Raw genomic sequence first — 25,134 nt, 5'->3', positions numbered from 1 at the left:
ATGGCTGCTTCCAAGTTAATTAATTTACCCATTCAGTTATAGTTTGTTGCCATTTGTTTATCAGTTATCGGATGATATAACAACGTATTTAAGCAATTAAGAGGCGGGGCAAATTCATTTAACTGAGGCATCGTCATCAGTTCAAGTCGTTTTGTTGCTTGTCATATGCAAATTGCGCATACGCCCCGATGGCAATTCGAAAAAAAATCGCAAAAACTGCCAGCCAAATGTCAAGCTCAACTCTCACAATCTGTCACTGACTTGTCGCTTGAGTATCTCTCAAAAGTCGATCCCCATTTACCCCCACCCCAGGTGATCTTTCTCTCATTAATAGTTGCCCGCTTAACGATCGCCGTCCGGCGGGGAAATATTTTGCCAGTGATGCAATGCTGCTTCATGGCTTTGATTTACAGTCAAGATACGTACGATAGCCTCACAATTGAAGGCATTGAAATTGCATTAAGATTGTTGATAAATCGCCGCCTGAGCTGGCAATAATCATGCGTGCACAGGAAGAAATATGTAAGTATTATCTGTACGGCTACATTTTTTTGAAGATAGACTGAGAGTTATATATAAAATATTGCTGGATCGGAAACATATACCATAGAACATACAATTTTCATAAAGTATTTATATAAAATGTTGTTGAATCGGAAACATATACCATAGAACATACAATTTTTATAAAGTATTTATACAATAAATATTAATCTTTATATATATTAGGTGCTGATCCCAAAAAGATATTATTTTCGAAGTAGTATCTGTATTATATTAAGATTTACTGAGTATAAGATATTAAATAATGTATTCTCTGTGACATATACCACTTTTAATATAAAGTATTTAAATATTTAATGAAGTATTTACACAAGATACGTTAATCTGGGTATATTTAATTAGGTACTAGTTCCAAAGTAATATTGTTTTCGATGCAGTAAATGTAGTATCTGTAAGGCTATATTTTGTTTAAGATCTATTGAGTATTATATATAAAATATTGTTGTCTCCGGAACATATACCATGTATATTATCAAATATTTAAATATATTATAAGCTATTTATATAAGAAATATTAAAATCTTGGTATATTCGGTTATGTACTGATCCCAGTTGTTGTTTTTAATCGAAACTAGTAAATCCGAAATGATCTAATTATTTTTCAGTGCGGAATGGGTGGGTGGCGCTGGTCCGGTCCGAAGTGATGATCATCAAAGGCGATCACCTTTTTCGCCTAACGATTACAAACGTTTGCAATTAACTCAAATACTATATTTACGGCCAGGCAACATGCCGCCCCCCGTGGACGACCCGATCTGCGATCTGCGATCGGTGATCGCCGTCATGGCTATAACATGCTATATCATAATTTACAACTTTGACGTCAGGCCCCGGCGCACGCGTTCACCGCAATGCTGTTTTCGATTATGCGCCTCATGGCTTTCGGCGGTCGTAAGATTTCGTCTATGGACCCCCAAACCCCTCTGTGGCTCCATCTTTGCCCAACCACCCCCCTTTGCAAAAACTCCATCTCCGGCCTTGATGGCTTGCCCCTGGCGGCGTTTTGTATCTTGCGCTTGCATCTTGTATCTTTTGCTGCCGAGCGGCTGGCCACATGGGGCGGTTGCTGCAAAAATTTGTTAGCCTGTCGTAAACTGCACCAAATCGCATAAATTATAAACGCCAAACCCCGTTTATCGATATGCAAAAATGTATCTGTTTTTTTTTTGTTTAGCGAAAGTGTCGAAATGCCTTGAACCAAGAACGATTTCTTCGTGCCTTGTGGCCAGCAATTTCTTTTAATTGATTTTCAACAGTCGTGTGAGTTTTTGTTTTTTCCACCCCGTCTAGACAACGACAACGCCAACGCATGAGATGTGGCCCGGTTGACAGGTGTTGATTGAAATGACCCAAAAAACAGCGAGGAAGGAACAATGCCTTGAAGATGGAGACGTGAGTTTCACACTTTTTGGGCTGTTTGGAAGCAGCTGGGAAAAACATTTCGGGAAAACAACTCAATCACATTAATGAGGGGCAGGGAAAATGCAATATCAAATGACTCGACGGGTTAAACTAAAGTCCATTGAAAGCCCTCAAAGTGAAAATAAACTGACGAGCCCCTTTGTAATTTTATATCTTTTGTAAGAGCTTCTTGATGACCCGATAATTGAATAGGCGTTTAGAACTATTTAACTGGGACAGTAAAATAAATTGAAAGATATTCAATTGAAGGATAGCATATATAAGAATAGGTACAGCCATTCTGTTGTGTAAAATCCAACTGGGGCAGGAAAACTAAAATTACTTTTATTATACCAACAAACCAGAACAACAACCATAAAAAGCCCCAACAAACGCCAACATTGTCAATGCTCGAATACGATTGTCTCCCCTTTCGAACTCTGCTCTCGAAAGGAAATAAATATAAATAAACATATTGTCGACTCATACACACTGACAGGTCGGCCGATAAGATAACACTAACACGCACTCTGAGCAGACTTACATATAGTCATTACAATATGTCAAACTGCATGTCATGCAGTTCTGTGGATGTACGGCACTTTAGATCTATTTACCGACACTCAAAAAACATATAACATCGACCTGAACTATAAATAAAATATAAGAAAGTTTCAACCATAATTAATATTTTTTAAGATTCCAATAATCCTATAAAAAGAAAGTTTCCATGTTAAATCCAATTTATATTTCATAAATTTAAAACAAACGATTACCAGCATTCAACAAATTTGTTTAAGCTATTTCTGCCAAATTCCATTATCAGAAAAAAAATCAAACAAAAACTACAATACACCTGTATTTTTAATTAATTAAAAGTTTTATTGAATTTGAATTGAATTAGATTTGCATCTAATTTGAATATTGTTTGACAAGGCAACTAAAACGAATTAATTTGTAATTTGTTTACTAAACTTTAAATTGTTATCAAATTAAAAACGTGTTAGCATTGGCCCACTGCAAGATTAATTAGAATACCATTTAGAATCTTTAGCTCCATATGATAAATGTTTCCGCTAATCATATATACATTTCATTAGTCCAAACTCGTATTCCCTAGCCACTGTAACCATCGTGATCAATTGAAAAGCTGCATCCAGCAGCCGCTGATGATCACAAATGCGCTCATCATTCTCTAATCAAAATGTTTATAAACGTAATTAAATGTTTGCTCTGTGGACAACAACTATCAATTGTTCTTTATGTACACAACTGTCGCCTTATAGGGTAAGACATCGATGTCAAAGCCGCCTATCAGCGGATCGTCTATTGAACCCCAAGTGGCCGACGGAGTGCGAGTCCATGAAATGATCGTTTTATTTCATAATTAGTATTTCCCTCGAGCATTGATTTTGTAATTTATGTTAATTAGCCTGGCGTTTTTCTACGGAAATATGAATATTGTATAAGCTTTGAGGTAGTAACAAAATTTCATGCCCTATGAGCTGGCCAAGAATTTCTACAAAAGTGTCGCGGCGTCTATGGTTTTGTGTGTTTTCAACGCAAAACGTTAAGTGAGCCGGTTTCCGTTTCTGTCGAACTGTTATTTTTTTTTTTTGCTATTCATAAACAAGTTTAGTGTTTTGGCCAGTGGATTTCACGGCTCTTAATTATGCGTTAGTGGATTCTCTCATTGCTTTAATGGGGTAATAAATGGCTGCAATTATTTATGCGTCACACCCAATCGATTTCTAATAGCCGCAGGGTATTTTCTCTGCCCACTCATCTCCCACAAAGGAATTTGTCTGGAAATAATAAAACATTTTTTTTTTTCACAATTCACAGGCCTTTGTAACCCGCTGAGTTGTTCAACTACTGGTTTTTTTGGCAGGCCATTCAGAGCCAGGTTTTTTATGAATGATGAGATTAGAACCAGGAAGTAAGATAAATTACAGAATTTTATGGATTACCCGTGTAACGTTCATTAAAGTAAGCCCATTCCGTTGTCAACTAAAATTAGTTAGCCATAATATCTTTCTGCTTAATGACCTGTCTTGTCCCGAAAGATATCTCACTTTGGGGTGTAGCAACTATATTTTCCAACTCAGCTTCTGTGGGACTTAATGATGCCTCCGGTGAAAGATCAAACAGCCAGGATTGGGCGACACCTTTCTAACTTCATCAATCATGGCAAATGCTTCCGCTACGAGAGCCCCTCAGATACTTAGATACAAATACTACACAGAAAAAAAATTATCTTGATTAAAACTACTAATCTTTAGGTGTAACCGGATATTTTCCGTATCAAGAAAGACCCAGTTAATTTCAAATCAAATTAATTTTAGTTAAGATAATTAATTATGTTAAAAATATATTATGGTTCAATTAAATTCGACAGATATATTATTAATCGGAATTTAATACAATGATTTTTTTATTGGGGAAGTTCTTTTAGTGGTTCAACTCTCAGCGCGTTGTAATCAGTTTATACATTATTTGTACAATCCAGAGATACTTCTAAGCCCGAAACCTTAAAGAGTCTAAGACTAACCGATGGATTTTCAAATTGATCATGACACAAAGCAAGATTTTTCTCAGTACAGGTGTAAGTTCGCTTATCGGGCGTCCACACAGATTCGGATTCGGAATTGGACTTTAAATCGGCATCGGGTTTGGGTGTCGTAGCGGACTCGTTACGAACTGGTTTTCTTGCTGCTAAGCAGTCACTACTTATATTTATTAATTATCGTATCGATAGCTCTCTCGTTTGAGCCAAGCTCCGGGCTAGAAGCGAAAAACGTCTAACAACAAATGTACACTTGGCATTGTGTTTTGGTTTTCTAGTTTTTCAGTTCTTAGAGGTTCTTCTTTTTTTGGGTGGTTCTCTGATTGGTTTGGCGGCAGGCAGCGTTCTTCGACGATCGTCGGCAAACAAAAACAAAGTCGACAACCAAAACAAATACAAAAGATATACTGAAACACATACGCACACGAGGGCCAAGCACACACAGATACTCACATTTACAGAGCATAAAGTTCAGGCGGCGAACTCGTGAAGTTTTTCTCCCGGCGCATTCAGTTCGATTCGAGCGATTTTCGAGCGCGGAGCGTTTAACTCGCACAGAAAGAAATCCAAACAAAACAAGGAAGAACGCTATAGTCGAGTACCTCGACTATCAGATACCCGTTACTCAGCTAAAATGACCAAAGGAAAATGGAGATATGCAGCAAAGCGAGGTTGAAATGCGCCACCTACCGGCGGTAGACAGATTTAAGCGTTGTGGGCGTTAGAGTGGGCGTGGCAAAGTTTTTTTTGGATCAATCGATAGGTATTGACAAGACCAATACATATCAGTTAAAATTTTTTATCTAGCATGAATATTGTGGGCGCCACAGGCTTGGGCGGTTTGTGGGCGTTAGAGTGGGCGTGGCATATTCGCGTGACAAACTTGCGCTGCGCTCAAGCCTACGGAATCTAAATCTGAATTCCCATTTCTCTATCTTTGATATTTTCCGAGATATCTGCGTTCATATTTACGATTTTTTGAAGTTTGTGGGCGGTTTGTGGGCGTTCAAGTGGGCGTGGCATACTTCTTTTTGGGTCAATCGATAGGTATTGATGAGAACAATACATTTCAATTAAAATTTTTATTCTAGCATGAAAACTGTAGGAGCCTCAGTTTTGGGCGGTTTGTGGGCGTTAGAGTGGGCGTGGCACTCTGCTGAAACAAACTTGCGCTGCGTAAGAAGCTCAGGAATCTGCACGCCTAATCTCAATAGCCTAGCTCTTATAGTTTCCAAGATCTCAGCGTTCATCCGGACGGACAGACAGACGGACAGACGGACAGACGGACAGACGGACAGACGGACAGACGGACAGACGGACATGGCTAGATCGACTCGGCTAGTGATCCCGATCAAGAATATATATACTTTATGGGGTCGAAAACGCTTCCTTCTGCCTGTTACATACTTTCCGACGAATCTAGTATACCCTTTTACTCTACGAGTAACGGGTATAAAAAAAAAAAACACACGACAAAAGCCAACAGAAAACGTGAAACTAAATCTAAAAAAATTACAAGCTCTCTGAGTCAGCCGAAAAATAACTAAAAATGCAACGGCGATGAAAAGTGTTTCGCCAAATGCCGCATTGTCGGGGCAAAAAAGTTTTCCGCTTTTCTCGCTTCGGAGTTAATTAATTTCGGCATAGAATTTCCATTAGCTAAATATATAAATACACAAAGCCAAAGAGCCCAATGCTAATTAAATGCCATCGCAGAAAGCCATCGAGTAAAGGGCATTAAGAAATCGCGTATGCAGTGGGCATGAGTGGTTGCTCCAAAAAAGCCGGCGACATGATTCTCCACGGTTCCGCAATCGGGGGCTACGATGAGTCAAAGTTTGCCGAAAAGATAACCCACCTGACGCCCACCGAACAGGAAGCCGTCAAGCGGTTCTGGAGGTAAAGATAGGGGTAATGGATCTGTAGATTGATATCATCGCAATCCGAAATAAAAGGAAATCGGAACCAAATTGTGCGGGTGTAATATGTAGGGGCAAAAACTAAAAGTGTTTATCGGATGTGGTTTTCTGAGTGTTTATTTATGATGGAGGTGTTAAAGGTGTGAACTTAAGTGCGAGTTTGGTGTGCCATTGAGCTGAAATCAATAAATGAAGGTGTTTCCTAGACAAGTTTTAATAGATTTTTCACTTTTTGTAGGATTAGAGGTTTCTAACGTTAAATATCTATGGGTTTTTAGGGTTTATTTTTTAACTGACAGGTTACAGGACTGATTGATGGAGCTATTAAATGAACTGCATAAAATGTAACAATTTAAATGTTTTCCACAACCCGTAAATCTATGTTTTCAACCAAACCGAATCCAATTATAATAATTTCTAATTATGAAATCGGTCGGCGTAAACAAGGAAAAGCCGCAACAAATTGTGGCTAGACAAATCTAGAAGGCAGAACATAAAAACAACGAGTTTCGTGTATCATAATCATAAACACGCATATTAATTTGGTCCGCAATCCAAAAATACGCGATGCCGCAACCGTTCCACATGAATGCAACTTTTTCGAAGGGGGGAGTGGGTCCATGTCAGGCCTTTTCCATTCATGTAACATGCATAAAGCGAAACCGCATAAATCAGTTGACGCATAAATTTTCATTTTACATACATTTTCAAATCGGCCAAAAAGATGGAAACGTGAAAAATGACTCGAGAAATATGGCAGCAAATTGCCAGACGGCTTTCAACCTGACTCCATCACAAATATTTATTTATATTTTGTATTTATAATATCATTAAATCAGCAGTGCTGTTGTTTTGGCCAAAACATGACAGGCAATTAATTTGAGAATGCATGAAAACCTAAGGTGAATTTGGCTTTTTGGCTAATTGCATTGGGATAGCATTAGGGACGAGCGAGGGGCACGGGCACTCAAATAAATCCCCATTGGGACCCAAAACAAATTATAAATAATTGCAGTTTCCGCTTCCACTAAAGTGGAAAAATGAAAAATGCAGCACGCATGTTACGTTTTCCAGGAAAACCGAGGAAAATTGTAGTAGGGATCAGGGCGGCAAAGTTCACTAATGAGTTCTGGTGGGGACGAGAACCATTCCGCCGGTTGGCGGGGCAAATAGATTATACTGGATTTTGTGGCGCACGCACAAATATATTTCCAAAGATGTTTCCAAATACCAAACAAAGGGGGCGACAACAAGAACTCAAAACGCTGACAGCTTGATATATTTTATTATAATTTCTTCCCTAAGGCAAGTGTGATTTCTATCTTTATCTGCCGCTCTGTTTGTGTATCTTCGGTATCTACGCATTTGTCGCATTCCGTGTCGATTGCACAGGAACAAAATGCAGCACAAAATATATACTTTTTATATACTACAGTTTTGATAGGCTTTACAATATTCTTAGTTTATTATATAAACCGCTAATATAACCTTTCCGATATATTTAATAAAATTATTAAACTTTTGTATCGTCGAACTTTCAAGCCTTGTCTTGCATTCCATAGAAATTATAACATGTATTTTGATTAAAGTTTCGGCCAGATGATCAAATTATTTAAGAAAAGCTATGGCTTATCATAGGAAATGTACGAAAACGCACTTACATTAATCATAGGAAATGTATAAAAATGTTAAGAAATTATTTATGTTATATGTATCTTGGTAAGTTTAAGGATTCTTCTATAATTTGGTTCTAATAATTTAATCGTCAAATATATTTACATTAATATTTTAATAGAAAATATATATTATATTATTTAAAATATTTTCAAAGGGTTATGCCATTTTTTTTTATTTTTATCACTTACATCACCTTTTTTCTTCGTGTACTTGGTGCATTGATTTATTTTTAAATCCGATAGCAAAGACAGATATCGTTGGTGTTTCTCTAGCATTTCGCAAGAGACTTTCTTTGTTATTGCTTACACTGCCCCTGCAATCGTTTATTATATTGTTTTCATTATTTGCCAATTTCCACTAACAAGAATTTCTTTGGTCCGATTCGTTTCCAGGTCGCTGGTTTTGCGGAGTCAACGCGCCTTCATTGAGGAAAATGGTAAGTTGAAAACCCCAGCGTGGGCCTGGGCCTTAAAAGCCGTACTACAAACGTGTCTCGGGCCCACATGGCTGACATTCTACAACGGCAGCAGCAGCAGCAGCTTTGGCCACAAGATCGGATGTGGGTCAACCTGACGCCCCCACAGAAATCCGCAAAGTCGGGCCAACACCCACAATTGTGTTGAGCGGTGTTAACAATACACTTAACTTGGCCGAAAAGGCAAATTTGTCACAGCGGCGCCGCAACGCACTTTTTCAGCCCACTCTAATCCAATGAAATATTTTATATTCCGACTCCTTTATGGAAATCAATTTTGGCAAGACCTCCACACTTCAGTCCTCCCCCCTTTCTGCACCAAAACTGCAACTTTTAATTAAGCCAAACTGAGACTGAGGCAAACTGGTTTGCGGCTTAAACGCAAATATTTTCCTCGATATGAACAAATTCGGGCCTTTTTCTTCGGCCAACTTATGACAAGCGGATGTGAGTTGACAGTTTTGTTGGCGGTGGGCGTGGCAGGTTTTGATTTTCGACTTCAGCGTTAATTGAAGCAATTAAAATGGGCAACGTGTGCGTAAATGTCAGACAGGCTGCGATTTCAACTCATTAGCCACACACGAAGTGTTCACCATAATTTTGAAGAAACCTACAAACGACAAAAGTTTATGACACGTTGAAAAATCATTAAAAACAAAAGGCCATAAATGACTGCAGCAACCACGAGTAGCCGACTGAAAGGGACGACTTTAATTGGGTAATTAAAAAGAAGTCATAAATAGGGCGAATCCCGTCGAAAGAGCACTTAAAAAAATTAAAAGGAAAATATGGTGTATAGGAATCCGCTAAGGTACTATGAGAAAATTATTGAATCTCTATGGTTCATTTTATTAATCTCTTGGAAGTATTAAAAATATATATATATTATCTGTGAGGATTATAAAGTAATACAGCTTTTTCTAATGAGTTTTTATTTTAGTTGTTTTTTTATAAAGTTTCCCATCCCATTGGGGAAGTTCTAAAGAATTTTAAAAGATGAAGATGAAGATGAATGTTTAGTAAAATTAAAGGTCAACGGGGTTTCCTTAAAATGCCCTAGCCCATATACCCATATACATCTCAAATAAAAACCACACTAAAATCAAAAACATCGTGTTTGCTTTGTTAATTTAAAATTATAGTTATTTCTTCAAGCGTGTTGTCTCTTGATTATGGCTAATATACCCATTATTCACTTATTTTAAATATTATTACATTTTAAAAGTCAAAATTAATGTTCAGTTAAATAAAAATTTAAGATCATTTCAAGAAACCCTGTCTTTAAAACACTATAGCTATAAACTCATTATTACAACAAACGTAAATGTAGTATATACCTCAAAAAAATCAATAGCATGTTTACTTTATTAATTAAAAATTATAGATATTTCTTTAAGAGTGGAGCCCCTTGATTATGGTTAATATACACATTATTCACTTATTTTATATACTATTACATTTTAAAAGACAAAATCATTATTCAGTTAAATAAGAATTTTAGATCAACGGGGTTTCTTTACAAAACTATCGAGTTCGTCGTTATTCCATCAAACGTAAATTTAGTATGAACCTCAATAAATTAAAATCATAATGTTTACTTTGCTAATTAAAAATTATAGTTATTTCTTTAAGAGTGGAGTCTCTTGATTATGGCTAATATACCCATTATTCACTGATTTTATATTTGGCTGCCGCCTTTTTTTGGTTGCCTGTCAAGTGAGTTGGGGCATGCAATTAGATCGAACAGCATTGCACGTGTTTTGCATAATTAAATTTTTGCGCTTTACGGTAATTTGTGGCTGTGGTCGCAGCAGCACCGTTAGCTTCATTAGCCGCGGCAGCTGCAACTGCAACTGCAAATGCCGCCTACCTCGGATACAGCCCCCATATGAGCAAATTGTGCACATGTCAGTTGGACCAACCAGTTTGGATTCGGTGTTCCAATACCCTTGGCTATAGGGTATATCAGGATTTAATAGATATTTGCAGTTCCATAAGATTACAATCATCTCTTGAAAACCCAAAGGGTATATCAACTTCCATACGATTCTCTCGATTTGGTTTCCATTCCCATTTCATTCACAAGTCGAGTTCATTTTGTATATCAGGATTTAAGAGATATTTGCAGTTCCAAAAGATTACAACAACATCTCAAAAACCCAAGGGGTATATCAACTTCCATACGATTCTCTCGTTTTGGTTTCCATTCCCATTTCATTCACAAGTCGAGTTCATTTTGTATGCTGGACAGCATCTGCATCATTCACCAATACGCCTACGCCGAAAATGTAGTCATTACAAGAGGGGTCCGATCAACATGGGAACGATCATGATAATGATGATTGGGACATGGGACGTGGACCTGGCGAGCATGATCGTAATTCAACTGTTGTGATCGAGCTGGGTTAATTTCTTAATTTTTATGTGAGTCGGGTGCGACAATGCGATTTATGTGACTGTATGTAGGCGCCCTTATATGGCTGGCAGATTGTCGGCCAAATGAAGTTGTAAACTGGCCGCGTACAGATTGTATTTGCAAAATGTCGGTAGTAATTTAGTTGGGCAATTTTATGAGAAAGTTATAAGGATTCTACGGGGTTTGGATTGGGATTCCAATCAGCTAACAAACTATACATGTTACCAACAGATTGTAGAAAACGCTCAGCTTATTAAGTCTTAATACATTTGAAAGCAAAATATTTTTTCTTTTTAGACTTGTAGACAGTATTTAATACCCCTCAATTAGGGGACATTTATGGAGCCACATTCCATGACCGCCCACTAAATCCAAAAACAAGGAAGAACGCTATAGTCGAGTACCTCGACTATCAGATACCCGTTACTCAGCTAAAATGACCAAAGGAAAATGGAGATATGCAGCAAAGCGAGGTTGAAATGCGCCACCTACCGGCGGTAGACAGATTTAAGCGTTGTGGGCGTTAGAGTGGGCGTGGCAAAGTTTTTTTTGGATCAATCGATAGGTATTGACAAGACCAATACATATCAGTTAAAATTTTTTATCTAGCATGAATATTGTGGGCGCCACAGGCTTGGGCGGTTTGTGGGCGTTAGAGTGGGCGTGGCATATTCGCGTGACAAACTTGCGCTGCGCTCAAGCCTACGGAATCTAAATCTGAATTCCCATTTCTCTATCTTTGATATTTTCCGAGATATCTGCGTTCATATTTACGATTTTTTGAAGTTTGTGGGCGGTTTGTGGGCGTTCAAGTGGGCGTGGCATACTTCTTTTTGGGTCAATCGATAGGTATTGATGAGAACAATACATTTCAATTAAAATTTTTATTCTAGCATGAAAACTGTAGGAGCCTCAGTTTTGGGCGGTTTGTGGGCGTTAGAGTGGGCGTGGCACTCTGCTGAAACAAACTTGCGCTGCGTAAGAAGCTCAGGAATCTGCACGCCTAATCTCAATAGCCTAGCTCTTATAGTTTCCAAGATCTCAGCGTTCATCCGGACGGACAGACAGACGGACAGACGGACAGACGGACAGACGGACAGACGGACAGACGGACAGACGGACATGGCTAGATCGACTCGGCTAGTGATCCCGATCAAGAATATATATACTTTATGGGGTCGAAAACGCTTCCTTCTGCCTGTTACATACTTTCCGACGAATCTAGTATACCCTTTTACTCTACGAGTAACGGGTATAAAAATAGAAGCCGCGCCAAATTTGAATAGTCTGTGTGATTATACGATTAAGAGTGTTCGGTTGTGGGTGGGTGTGTGTTTCTCGATCGATTATAATAAAGCCGGCGATCGGATTTGGCCGTGGCCCTGAAGCCGCCTGCTAATTACGGCCACTCGAGCTCGGGCTCATCAATATGCGACCTCTTAAATCGGTGCAACACGTATACGCCGCGTTCAACACTTTCACAATCTCGACACGCCCACGACTTAAGCGTCGCGTTTTTCCACCCACGCCATTGCTGCTATTTTCATGAATGAAAAGCGAAAAGTATCTTTGGCACTTTTAAATCCGAACCGCTTTCGGTTCGCCAACAGATGGCGACGGAAAAGAGCTTTATACTTGGCGACTTGATAAGCGTGGCTAAATGCTCCCATATCTTATCGCCTTTAATTTGCTGCATGATGAATAAAGTGAGAACATGATACGCTTGCCGGTCAGTTTGTTGAAGGCTTTCCCGCAGAGTACAACGTGTTTGATTTTCCGAATTCTTCCCTTGCTTAAAAAACCCAATACCATCGAAAAATCGGAGGTCAGCCGACGAGCCAAAGGAATTTCAAATGTTTTAAGTGCAAACTCGAGTAACCATAAAATGCTTTGGATTCTTTTTTGGCTGGGGGTTTTGTGGCTCTGGTATGGGGCAAAAATACCTCAGGAAAGTAAGTTTAAAAGCAAGCATAATAAATAAATAAAATAAAAATCAAACAAACTTTGGCGGTGTTTGCTTTTAGCCTTTAGACTCATCTGAGAAAACTCTGTGCCGAACCCGTCTATTAAACCCCATTATTTCAATCATTATTTAATTATTATTTTCCTTGATTACAAAATCGTTTACCCCAATGCCAACGTAAATAACTCAAATTGCTTTGTTAAAAATGATTCACCCAGTCAAAAGTGGTTTATCTAAATTAACCAAAATTAGTTATTATAAGGCGCAATTAGGCATAAATAAAGCACGAATTTATCTCACGGATACAGACGGTCATTCCGAGAACTGCGCCTTGGTACCTGCTGCTCAGATTACCAAATCCGAAACGTGTTTGATGGAGGGCAGGTGTGGCTTCCTTCGTCTGTGCTGCACAGGCGCAGAAAAAGATACATTTTGTTCTTGTTTGTTTCTGTGGTCGATTCGGAGAATCGATCGTTGACGTGACCTTGGTAGTGACATTAAGATATACCGCGTCTGCCTTTTGATATCCCCGAGATTCTTATTCTTCTTGTTTTGTTTTATCTTGCAGCTCGTCCAGCCTCGTCCACCGCAAACACCGCTGCTGCGGGCATGAGTCGCTCGGTGCGCAGCTGCAACTGCTGTCCCTATGGCTACCACATCGATCTGGACTTTGTGCGCTACTGCGAGGCCCTGGCCCACGAGAAGCCCAGCGAGGATGAGCAGCGGCGACGGGATCGAAGGAGATCCAGAAAGTCCATGGAGTTCATGCTGGGGTTCGAGAGCCTCTTCGGCGGCGACTGGCAGGCGGAGTCACGGGTCCAGGGAAAGCTCAGCGAGGTAGGTTGGCCACCGGAAATTAGGGGGAAGTTAATTAATTCGATAAGAGGGGTTAATCCTCTTCCCTTGGAAGAAATTCAATTTAGAAGTTGTACCATCTTTGAGGACTGAATAGTTTTAAAGACTACAATTCTATATTATTCAAAACGAAATCCAATGCAAAAGAATTTATAATAATAATTTCCATTAAGATTCAATACTATTTACAATTAAACTTTTAAAGGCAAGCCACTGTAAAGTCCAGTTTTAATGGGTCAAGTGAGGAACGCACGAGTAAAAAATCAGAATAATATTTAATTTATTATTAATTAGTCCAAAAAATGTTATGGGTAAAGATAAATTTATTGGTTACCCATTTTAAGTTTCAATGGCTTTGGATTGAATTGGTTTTTAGACAAGATCTATTTTAAATAAATTTACAATAGATTAAATTAATTATTATTATTTAATGTAAACTTTACATGCCAACTAAAATTTTGCTTTAGATCGGGTACTTTTTTTAACAGATTACATAAATTTAAAATGAAATATTATTTTGTAATCAAACATTTAAAGGCAAACCACTTTAAAATCCAGTTTTAATGGGTCAAGTTATGAACGTAGAGGAACAGATTAAAAGATAATTTATGGTTATTACTAATCAGTTCACATAATGTTGAAGGTAAAGGTATGTTTTTAGGGTAACCTGTTCAAATCAACATAAAAACCATAGTTACAATGCAGAATAATGAAGAAATAACATAGAATATTTTAGAGGTATACAACTTGGTGTAATTTAAAAATATTTAGAGAGAAAAAGGTGGTCTATTTTCATCACTCGTACTGGGTGGTCTTTTCCTTTCATCTCCAAACTGCCAGAACTGCACATGCAATTAACATGTCACCTTTCCGATTTTCCAAACAGGCCTCACATGAAAGCGAACCGGACTCGCCACGCCCCATTGGAGGCGCGTTGAACATGTCGCAGTCGTACAACACCACGCCGTGCTACCGCCCGCGATCGTCGTCCGTGCCGCGCTTCACCTACGGCAGCATACCGCCCCGATCGGAGTCGCCCTTCGGTACCGCCTCCTCCACCTGCTCCTCCCTGCGGGGCGGGGTGGAGAGCGATGCGGGGATCTACCATCAACGCCATAGGCCTGCGATCAGTCCTCCGGAGACGAGGGCCTTCCTCCACGAGGCGCTCGACGAGGTGTGCAGCGATTTCGAGCGGACACTGGAGCGAACCTCGGTGAAGAGGCGCAAGACGCCATACGGAGGATCAGCATCCCTGTCCATGGATCGGAATAACAACAAACTCAGTCTGAGCCTCAGCAATGGTCATGGTGCACCGAAGGAGCACAAGACTTATCGGCTGGGCAACAGCACGTGGGATCGGTACTTTGATGTGGCAGGTGAGTGGGCGTCAGCACGATCTCCCAAAATAGCATGCCAGAAAAAGCTCAATTTATTAGTTTCTTGTGGTGCACTGGAAAAAAAGTTATTGATTTTAGGACAGAAATTTTGGGGACAATTAAGTTATATTTTAAAAAATCCTTTGCCTGGTGTTACAAGTCCTTAAAATAGGTTTATTCATTTTATTCGTTCAGTTAAAGTTTGTTTTACTAGTATAATATAAAATATTATATTTTTATAACTGGTAATATATACGAAATTTAAAATATTACCTTAAGAAAATGCTATTGATTTTAGGTTTAGGATTTTGTCCCTAGACAATGAAGTTATATTTTGAAGATCCTTAGTTCTGGTGTTCCAAGTCTTTGAAATCGTTTTATTTAGCAAATCAAGTTTGTTTTACTAGTATAACATAAAATAATATAGGTTTATAACTGGCAATATTTACAAAATATAAATTTTGACCAAAAACATTCTAGTAAAAAATCCAAAGAAATAGTTTTGAATTGTCTTGTGATGGTAGAATACAAATCGGGACCAAAATGTGATATATTTTTGGTTCTGTGTGGGGAAGATGATTCATAGAGCCAAGTGAGAGACGCCTTTGGCAGATACTTTTGCTTTCTTTTCGTAGCAATTAGCGCTGCTGCGGCACATGTGACATTTTTACGCACGAAAGTGTGAAAAATGTTGAGAGACTCTTAGAATGGAATAGAAAAACGCCACAGTGGAATGAAAAGTAAAAGGCAAAGGTAATAAAATTATAAAAATAAATTACCAGGATGTTTTTAGGCTATAAAACTTAAAGGGCTGATACATTGGTAAAGATCAAGTTCAAAATTAATATGTTAAAGCAAAAGAGAGCGAGAGAAATTGTTTAAATGATTTAAAAATAATAATAATATAAAATATCAACTCAATGTGACTAGCGCGATAATTATAAGTGTGCACTTGTAGCGCTAGGATATAAACAAATAAATAAAAAATAAAGCAAGAACATTTTCCATTTTTATAAACATTTTTGACTATAACATCCCATGGTTCCCATGGAGTTGTCAACTCTGCAGCTGTGCTTTTAGATCAAAGAATATTGCAACATCTATAAAGTTTTAAACAAAATAGAAAAGCAAACAAATCAAAATTTAGTTCACTGCTGGCAACTCCAAAGATACAGATACAGATACCAAGTCGCATGCAAATGCAAATGCAAATGTAGCTACAGATTCGGTTGCTTTGCATCTTTGGCATTTGAAACTCAATTGGGTGCTTGCCACTTGCGGCATGGGGCAACTTCAAGGCAATTTTCGAGGCGTTCGTATCTCAAATCAATTTGAAATGCGCATTTGGCGCTCAATTCGCATGCAAATATTGCTCCAGCTTGTTTTTCTTGTATTTGTTGATGCCATAAATTTGCCATAAAGTGTGCAAAAAAATCAATGCAAATAAACAAATCAAATTGTCGCGTTTCGTTCTGTTTTTTTTTTTTTGTCCAGAGGACATGGCGCAAAGAGTTGTCATTGATTAATGTGTAAAAAATGGTTGCAGTGCCGTGGTAATTGCCAAAGTACAGGCCATTAATAAATGGCTTTCAAATTGAATTGAACATGGCTAAAACACAAACCGGTGCCAAAAAGAACGTGCAGAGCCCAGACAACATATCTAACAATAGATGAATGCCATAAAGCGTGTAAAAGTTGAAAACAGCAACCTTGAGCTATCTGTAGACGAATCAAAAAGAAATATTTTGAAATAACTTAAATTAAATGTTGATTATAATTCATTAAAAGGAAAATAATTTCAGCTTTCCAAATTCACTTGGGATAATATACTTTTTCTGTGTATTTGGCTAAAAACTAATTGCTGGCTGCCCAACCCAAAAATTAAATCATAAATCAGCATATGGAATGGTTATTTATAGATTTCAATTTGTTGGCTTTTAAAAATCAATCAAACTGTATTTTTTTCTTTCAATAATTAATTGCCAAAGATAAGATATTAGATATATCTAGGGGCAAACTTTTTTTTAACTGATGATGATTTATTCAAGTCTAGTCTTCATTTTCTTGGCCTTGACTCAGAAACCCCAGGCAAACACTGAATGCGAATGGGTGTGCAAATAGACAATCAAAAATCAATATTATTTGCCTATCAAATGGCCCATTGAATATAAACACGCCCCGGGGTTTCTCTTTCTTGTTCAGATCCTCTCTGTAATTTTTACCCACGTCACTGAAATTATCACTATCAGCTTGTGTTAATAATTGTGCATTCGGCTTATCAGCACAAATACAGCAAAATGTTGCCTACTTCTCTAGTGTATTTTTATTTTGGTTGTTTAATTTGTATTTGCTGAGCGCTATCGCACGGCTCTTGGGGCTCTCAGGAAATTGGTTTCTATTTTATTTCGTTGTTAGTACTATAGACATAACATTATTTTTTTTGCGCTCGCCTGTAGCACAAGAGTTGTGTTAAATAATAACACAAAAATCTCTACTGCTAAATGGTTTTTTGTCGCTCTTCACGCTGTTTTTGCCGCCGTGGATGATGGTCGAATGAACGAAAAAAATCTGAGAGCAGTTTGTCGGCGACTTTCGAACGAATAGCATAAAAATGCGTCTGTGTAGCTGCGAAACAAAATACCTATTATAATTATACGAAATGCCTTAAACGAAATCAACTAATCAAAACGAGTCGTGTAATTGTAGTACAACGAATTAACAGCCACTAAATTTAATGCAAAAAACATGATAGTATGTGACAATAAATTCGAAAGCAGATCACATAAAAGCGGTTCGACAACGATAATATTAAAATACAAAAAAAAACAACGATAAAAAATTACGAATTAAAATTTATTGATATTGTAAAATACAAACACCTATCAAAAAGTGTAGTAAACATACCAAAACTTAAGGAAAACCCGAAATTTATCAAATAAATTGAATCTCATAAATATTACCTAAAATCACACAAATATAAAACACATAAATTGTAAAATAAATACGAATATATATTTAATAATGCCAATGATTCTAAGAAAACTCAAATATGAGCTTCTGCGAAGTGAGTTATGTTAAGTGTGCATATTTCTTTGGCCGCCACTGTGACGCAGATAACGTGTGATGAGCTGTCGCTTTGATCGGGCGAATCAAATAATTCAATAAAGCTTATAGCCAAGCGTTTTAATTAACACCAGCTAAGATAAGAGCAAACAAAACAATTAAATCGAAGTATCTAACAAATTTTAGTTACGCTTTGGCTTCATGAATGCCAGACAATAGCAAGTGCAATGTCTGCTGCCTTGGCCCAAAAACACTGCCAAGTGCAATGTTTGTGCTTTTCTAACCAACTAAACTGAATAAATCGATAATAGATAATAACAAACAAAAGGAACAGAAATGTATTCAACATCGGAGGATGCCTTGCCGCAAAGACGAAAGCGTTTGGCCAAGAGGAGTTTCAAATTGAAGCCGGACAGCGGGCCAAACTCGCCGAAAAGCTGGTGGAGCGACTGTAGGTTCATTAGCTAAAGGAGACGCTCATTTGGGGCGAACTCTTTAGCGATATCGACTTGGTTCTTTGCTAATTAGTTGGGCCATAAAAACTGATTAATTATGGCCCGGTCAATGCTACCCAGCGTCACGCGCAGTCCCTCCCTCTCGACTACCGCCCCCCATTTTGCCTTGACCAAGACGCTCAGCCAATTTGGCACCGCTAAGAAAAAAGCATTCGTAGAAAGATATACATATTTAAAATATAAAGGGTGTCACAGAATTTGATTACTTTGAATAAATGTATTTATATTACGTCTTTCTAAACAGCAAGCATGGCCACACTGTTATTAACATGCTTATTTTATGTGCTCGGTCACACTACCCACATTACTGTTATTATAGTACTATCATTTTAGGGAACTTTTCTTTCGGTGTTATAGCTTAAAAAATCGACATAAAAATAACCCAAAAGTTCGTTGTACAGCGATATTAAGTAATAGCAACACAGTGGGTGGGAAATAAAATTGGAACAGCAAAAAATACTTGGCAAGGCTGACAGCGCGAGATGAGTAACAAATTGTTGTTGGCAGGGTGAACAGTGCGTATGAGGAATATTGGACAAATGCAGGGACCAAAATAGAAGCACCATCTATCAGCTGGCCATAAATATATCTATTTGCTCTCACAAATGAGTTTGCATGTTTTGCATGTGTCAAGTAAAATACGTCAACAGCCTTGGCTCTTATGTAAATAAAAGGTAATAAAAATACATATAGCCGTTTGTATACCAGGGCGATAAACAAAAACTAATATTGAATAATAACCCCAGTCTCTTATCTTGCGACAATTTTTCGCTCACGCACACTCTCTTAAGGGGTGGATCGAGTGACTTTTGCCTTTTATTTTGTTTTCATTAAATATATATGTATAGTTACATATACATTTGTTGCTTTCAAATTATACGAACTTTGGCACAATTATTAAAATTAGATTTGAGGAGCAAGCGTTTTTATCATTTTGCTTGGGAGCTTTTCGCTAAAAATTTTGTATGGGCTTTAGAGTCCAGTCGTCAATAGCAAGAGCTGATGGCAAGTTTGGAAATTAAGATTGTACTGAAGAAGGAGAGCAGAAGATCAAGTAACCTGTAGCTCTAATAGTAGCAACCACAACTTTAATATGGTGTTTGTAAATATTTTTCAGATTCCTGCATTGGGGGCAATCGATCGCCCACGGGCACGCCACGCCCCTTCCTGCGATCCAATACTCTTCCCCTGCAACAACGACCCAGTCCGGCAGAGGTCCAGTATGAAAGCTATGTCCAGGCCACGGTGGCGGCCAATGCCAAGTCACCGGTGGAGCAGCTGGAGTCGACAAAGTCTCCGGGAGTTCCTCCACCGCCGCCGCCCAGACGCCACCACCTGTTGGCCACCACGCCCACCGGAACGGGCACATCCACTTCCAAGGAGGAGCGGCAGCAGGAGAACGGCTCCATGAGCGGCAGCTCCCTGCAGTCACCTGTCATCTCGGAAGCTGGCCAGACGACGGCGGATGCACAGGCTCTATTTCAGATACGCGAACAGATGGCGCTGAGCCTTAGGCGGCTCAAGGATCTGGAGGAGCAAGTGAAGATCATACCCGAAATGGAGGTGAGAACATATAACATCATATTATTAAAAGCATATTGATCATGATAAAGACTATTTTAAGGGAATTAATTAAGCTGTCCTTAAATAGAACTACACTCCTTTTTAAATTTAGCAATCCATTTGGGTAGTTACCTGTTTAAATTAAATTTATAAAGGCTTTAAGGAAATCCTAAAGTCTTATAGATAGCACTAAAATGATAGTCGACAAAATAAATTCCTTTATCAATATAAGTAAGCAAGTTTAATTTTAATTAAATGACACCACAAGTAATAATAAAACCAGAATTAAACGAAAAATAGATTAGTCCGATTTTAAAGTTGAAAAAAAAGAAAAGAAATGATCGTTAGACTGAAACATTAGAGTAAAACATTGTGATGTTTTCAATATTTTCACTTTGATATCGTTTTAAAAATGGAAATATTAAATATATTTGTAATATTTAATTTGGAGGAGTTTAAGATATCGCTAAAATATTATATTATACTTTATTTGCTACCTTGATTTAAATATTTTACAATGCAATCGTGAAAAACTAATTACAAAAGTGTAAATTCATTACATAGATTATTTTTTGTATTTGGTGTTTTACTAGTGTAGATTAAGTGGCCAGATTTTTTTAAGTTTTCTCACCTTATATTAATATTTTTTAATCCAATTTTCAGCTGGAACTAAGTGCACTTCGCTCGGAAAAACAAAAGCTGATGCGCAGGAATGAGGAGCTGATGAGGAGTCAACGGCAGACGCCTTCTCCTCCAAGTCCTGGTATTAAGACCGCCTCTCCGGTGCAGTTTACTCCACAAAGGATTAGTCCAGTGTCGCTGGAGAGCCTGGGAGCTCGGATGCGCAGCAGTTCCACCTCGGCATCCCCTTCTCCAAGCGTCGTCCGTCGGGATGTCTCCACCCAGGCGGTAGTGCGACCACCTGCCACTCGAGATGTGTCCGTTGGCCACCAGCCCACCACTAGAAATGTGGGCGTTCAGCCCTCTGAAACCGTTTACTCCAAGGAGGAGCTGGAGCAAAAAGTGGAGCAGGCTCTGACGAATGCACAAAAGAAACAGCTGAGGAATCTCATCTCGGTGGGCACCCAGATGTATGTCCCGCAAAGGGAGCACCGAGACAGTGGAGTGCAAACTCTGCCGGAAAGACCCAAACTCAAGTACAATGTGGGTGTCACCGCCAAACCCGCTACGAGGGAGAACTTCACCAGCTGCAAGCCGGATGTGCGCCATGTGGGCTCCTCCGAGGATCGCCTGGATGATATACTCTGTGTGAAGTGTGCTGTCGTCAAGAAAAGCGTGGCCTGCGGTTCGGAAACTCCGCCGGAGAAACCTGTGAAACCAACTCCACAAATGCCCGGACGCAGCAACACCTTTAGTTTGGGCGAGAATGAAACCCTGTCCGTGGTGCGAAAAACCATTGGTTGCCAGACGCCAGTGGCCGTGGTCCTCAGTGCCGGAAGTCAAACTACGACGGCCTCAGTTCGCTCCACCGGAGCCCAGGTGAATCCCCCGCAGCAGCACTCCGCCGTGCAGTGTGGAGCGGATCAGGTCTCCCGGCAGACGGATACCAACGGACTGCAGCGGCTCACCCGGAGTCACACGAAGGCGGAGCAGATTTCCGAATCGGTGCCACGCCCCTTAACCCGTCATGCATCCAGCAATACGGATAAGTTGGAGGAACCGGAGCCAGTTAAGGTCCGCACAAGCCACTCCGCCTGCAACACGGAGGAGGTTCGGAAAAGGGATGTGGGCTGTGGCGATATTGTCAAGCCGCACATCTCCATTGCCTGTGCGGCCAATTACTGTGATTCCTGCAAGGAGGCCATCCAGGATCTGGCCAGGGGCTTCTCAAAGGCCAGTCCCACGTCTCCCAGGACGGGAGGAGCTGTCCGGCGCTCCGCTTCGGCAGATTCACGGATACCGCGACCCAAGCACCTCACCAGTCCAAGTCCGGTGCGAAAGGAGTTCAAGCGGCAAAACACCTACACGCTGACCACGCCCTCGCCAACGCCCAGTCCACAGGTGCAACGGAAGGCACGGCTAAGGTGAGTCTATCCATAATAACCTTAAATATCATATCCTTGATTTTTCTTGATTTTTCATAGACCTTTTTTCTGGAAGAGCTATCCGATTTAAAGTTTTAAATAAATATTAAAATTACCTAAGTCGGAAAAATGTAATTTAACAAACTTAAACAAGTATACGCAGTTGGAATAGATTTCTTTCCTAAAAACCTTAAAATCGTAACCCCTTAAATGTCTCCTAAATATTTCTGAAGACTTCATTTCCATTCCCCCTACATTCAAACTCTTTACATACCTTTTTATTAAATATATTCCTGTTAAAGTAGGACATTTTAGAACTTTATTTATGTAGGACCAGTTTTATTTAATGAAACAAAATTAATAGAGGTCATTAAAATATATTTTTCAAGTCTAATTTATTTAAGAAGTCTTTTGCAGGTAAATTACGGAATTGTTTATAAGAAATTAGTTAGCTAAAGTTAATATGTTGTATTCCAAAGTAATTTCGTATTAACTTAATTAGGTAACTAAACGATCTATAATTTTTTCTGAATTTATTTGTTTTTACATTATATTAAGTTCTTATCCCACTGTGCGAGCCAAGTTTCACAGATAGCTTTTAGCCAAGACACCAACCACAAGCCAGCTCTTGCGCATTGGGTTCATAGAAGTCGTAGCCTGAAATCGAAATGGGTTGACCTTCAGTTGAGTTTGGCTGTTTGCTTTGGCCCAATTGTTGAGCCGCTTCTTTTTGTTTTTTATTTGGATTTTGGTTTTCCGCATGGTTCTGCCAATGTTTTCCAGCCTGAGCAGTTTCACGTGCTATCCGCTGCTGGTCAGCGGATGTTCGGCTCTGCTCGTAACGTGGGTTTAGGACTTTTTGTACAAACCTTAAGCCTTCCGTGTACTCATCAAGGTTATTTGTTTTCAGCTCCCTCCAGGAGAAGCCCCCGACTGTGTCCAGTTTCCAGACAGCAGACCCACTGTCCGAGTCCCAAAGCTTCATCCGACAGCCGCAGAAGGATTTGTTGGATCTGAGTCTCCTGGGCGACGATGAGCTAATTGTACGCGAGGAGAAGCGGGTGAGCATCAGCTGGTCAAGGGATGCTTCCCCGGCGCCACTGATGACCTCTTCGGGAACCACCAAGTCCGAGACGCCGGAACAGGAGCCGGCCATGAGCTCCTCCAGTGAATCCAGTCCACCCATCGACGTGCAGATTGCCCAGGGGGCACGCAAGAAGTCGAGCACTCCACTCAAATCTAGTCAGAGCGAGGACTCCCAGGTGACCGTGATCGAACAGCCGGCCACCAAAGCCCAGCTCCATCAGTTGGCCCAGGCAGATACGGAGCCCCGAAAAAAGTGAGTAAATCAGAACTTGTAACCCTTGGAAACAGGATACAAGTTTATCCAAATGGCATTATGATCAGAAACCTTTAGTTCCATAAGATGCCCATTACAAATTTCAAGGGGTTGAAGATGAAGTATAATCTTTCTGGAAGCTTGTTTATTAATATTACATTAATCCCTTCCAGAACCGAACTGTCCAAGGGTCTGAAAGATGCCCTCAAGGTCATTAACGACTCGCTGCTGAAGAAGTTGGGTGCCAAGCCCATATCCTCGCAGAGCCTCAAGTCGGCCAAGGCCACCATCCAGGATCACTGGTTCATCAACTCCAGTACCGGCAAGTCCGATCCCCACCAGGTGGAGGACTATCTCGATTACTTTGAATCGCTGTCGGTTCCCTTGCTGGAGTATTGTGTTAACCTGTCCGACAATAATGTGAGTTTCTAATATCAAAACATTTTAGATGAATATAGATCACCAAGGAATTATCCTTTTTTTTAGGGCAACACAGCCATGCACTATGCAGTCTCCCACGGCAACTTCGACGTGGTATCCATTTTGCTGGATTCTAAGGTTTGCGATGTAAACCAGATGAATAACGCCGGATACACATCGGTGATGCTCGTATCGTTGGCCAAGCTAAAGCAGCCTTCCCATCGCACAGTCGTCGAGCGACTGTTCAAGATGGCCGATGTCAACATACGGGCCAAGAAGGTAGGTAAGGGGCCCCACCGCCCGCTGATCTTGACCCCAGAAATAGCTGACCCCCGTCTACTCCCCTACTAACCGATCCTCCGACCCGATTTCTCTAACCACCCACAGCACTGCCAGACCGCTTTGATGCTCGCTGTGTCGCATGGTAACGGGGATATGGTCAATATGCTCCTGGACGCCGGGGCGGACATCAATATCCAGGACGAGGACGGCAGCACGGCGCTGATGTGTGCCGCCGAGCATGGACGCGTGGACGTGATCAAGACCCTGCTTTCGCATCCGGACTGTGATTCACTGGTCAACGATGTGGTGAGTTTGAGATGATAACAGAGAACCTGGAGTAACGACTTAAAATCAGCAATACCGCATATTTTAATTCTTTTTAATATAAACCTTTAGCAATCTTGAAATCTTATTGATAGAAGCCTTATTGACACTTAAGAATTGTTCTTCATTTCTCCCAATAACCGCCATTTCTCGAGTGCCAGTTACCATTTCGTGAAATTAGTGCCTGTTAAGTAAATTGTACTACCTCGTTTATGAGAGTTTGCTTTAACCAGCACAGGACAAGTTTATGTGGTCGTTAGCTTTGTTGTACAGATAGTCTATACCACCTTAACTGACACTCGAGAAAACAGAGCTAACGTAACAAACATTTAAACCGCAACGTATAAAACAAAGACTGCCCTAATTTAATT

General features: G+C 39.7%; 1 protein-coding gene across 7 annotated transcripts in view; it reads left to right on the top strand.

Annotated features, from left to right (window-relative positions):
* The window catches only part of LOC119549690 (KN motif and ankyrin repeat domain-containing protein 1), a 33,235-nt gene that overhangs the window by 7,170 nt on the left and 931 nt on the right, over positions 1–25,134 (top strand). For 2 of the 7 annotated variants that reach the window (XM_037857908.1, XM_037857907.1), the window contains exons 3-11: positions 8,520–8,563; positions 13,550–13,818; positions 14,723–15,212; positions 19,908–20,353; positions 21,017–22,398; positions 23,309–23,737; positions 23,911–24,157; positions 24,224–24,436; positions 24,545–24,745. In XM_037857908.1, coding sequence (XP_037713836.1) covers positions 8,520–8,563; positions 13,550–13,818; positions 14,723–15,212; positions 19,908–20,353; positions 21,017–22,398; positions 23,309–23,737; positions 23,911–24,157; positions 24,224–24,436; positions 24,545–24,745 — 3,721 coding nt within the window. Of the gene's footprint in view, positions 1–6,278; positions 6,431–8,519; positions 8,564–13,549; positions 13,819–14,722; positions 15,213–17,801; positions 18,277–18,317; positions 18,727–19,654; positions 19,845–19,907; positions 20,354–21,016; positions 22,399–23,083; positions 23,242–23,308; positions 23,738–23,910; positions 24,158–24,223; positions 24,437–24,544; positions 24,746–25,134 lie in introns of those variants that run through there. The other 5 variants (XM_037857906.1, XM_037857912.1, XM_037857909.1 and 2 more) reach the window with 5 other exon arrangements.

The sequence above is a fragment of the Drosophila subpulchrella genome, chromosome 2R, assembly GCF_014743375.2.
Source record: "Drosophila subpulchrella strain 33 F10 #4 breed RU33 chromosome 2R, RU_Dsub_v1.1 Primary Assembly, whole genome shotgun sequence".
Taxonomy (NCBI): Eukaryota; Metazoa; Arthropoda; class Insecta; order Diptera; family Drosophilidae; genus Drosophila; species Drosophila subpulchrella.
Note: the sequence above shows the minus strand (reverse complement) of the source record. Positions and strands in the feature narration are given on the sequence as shown.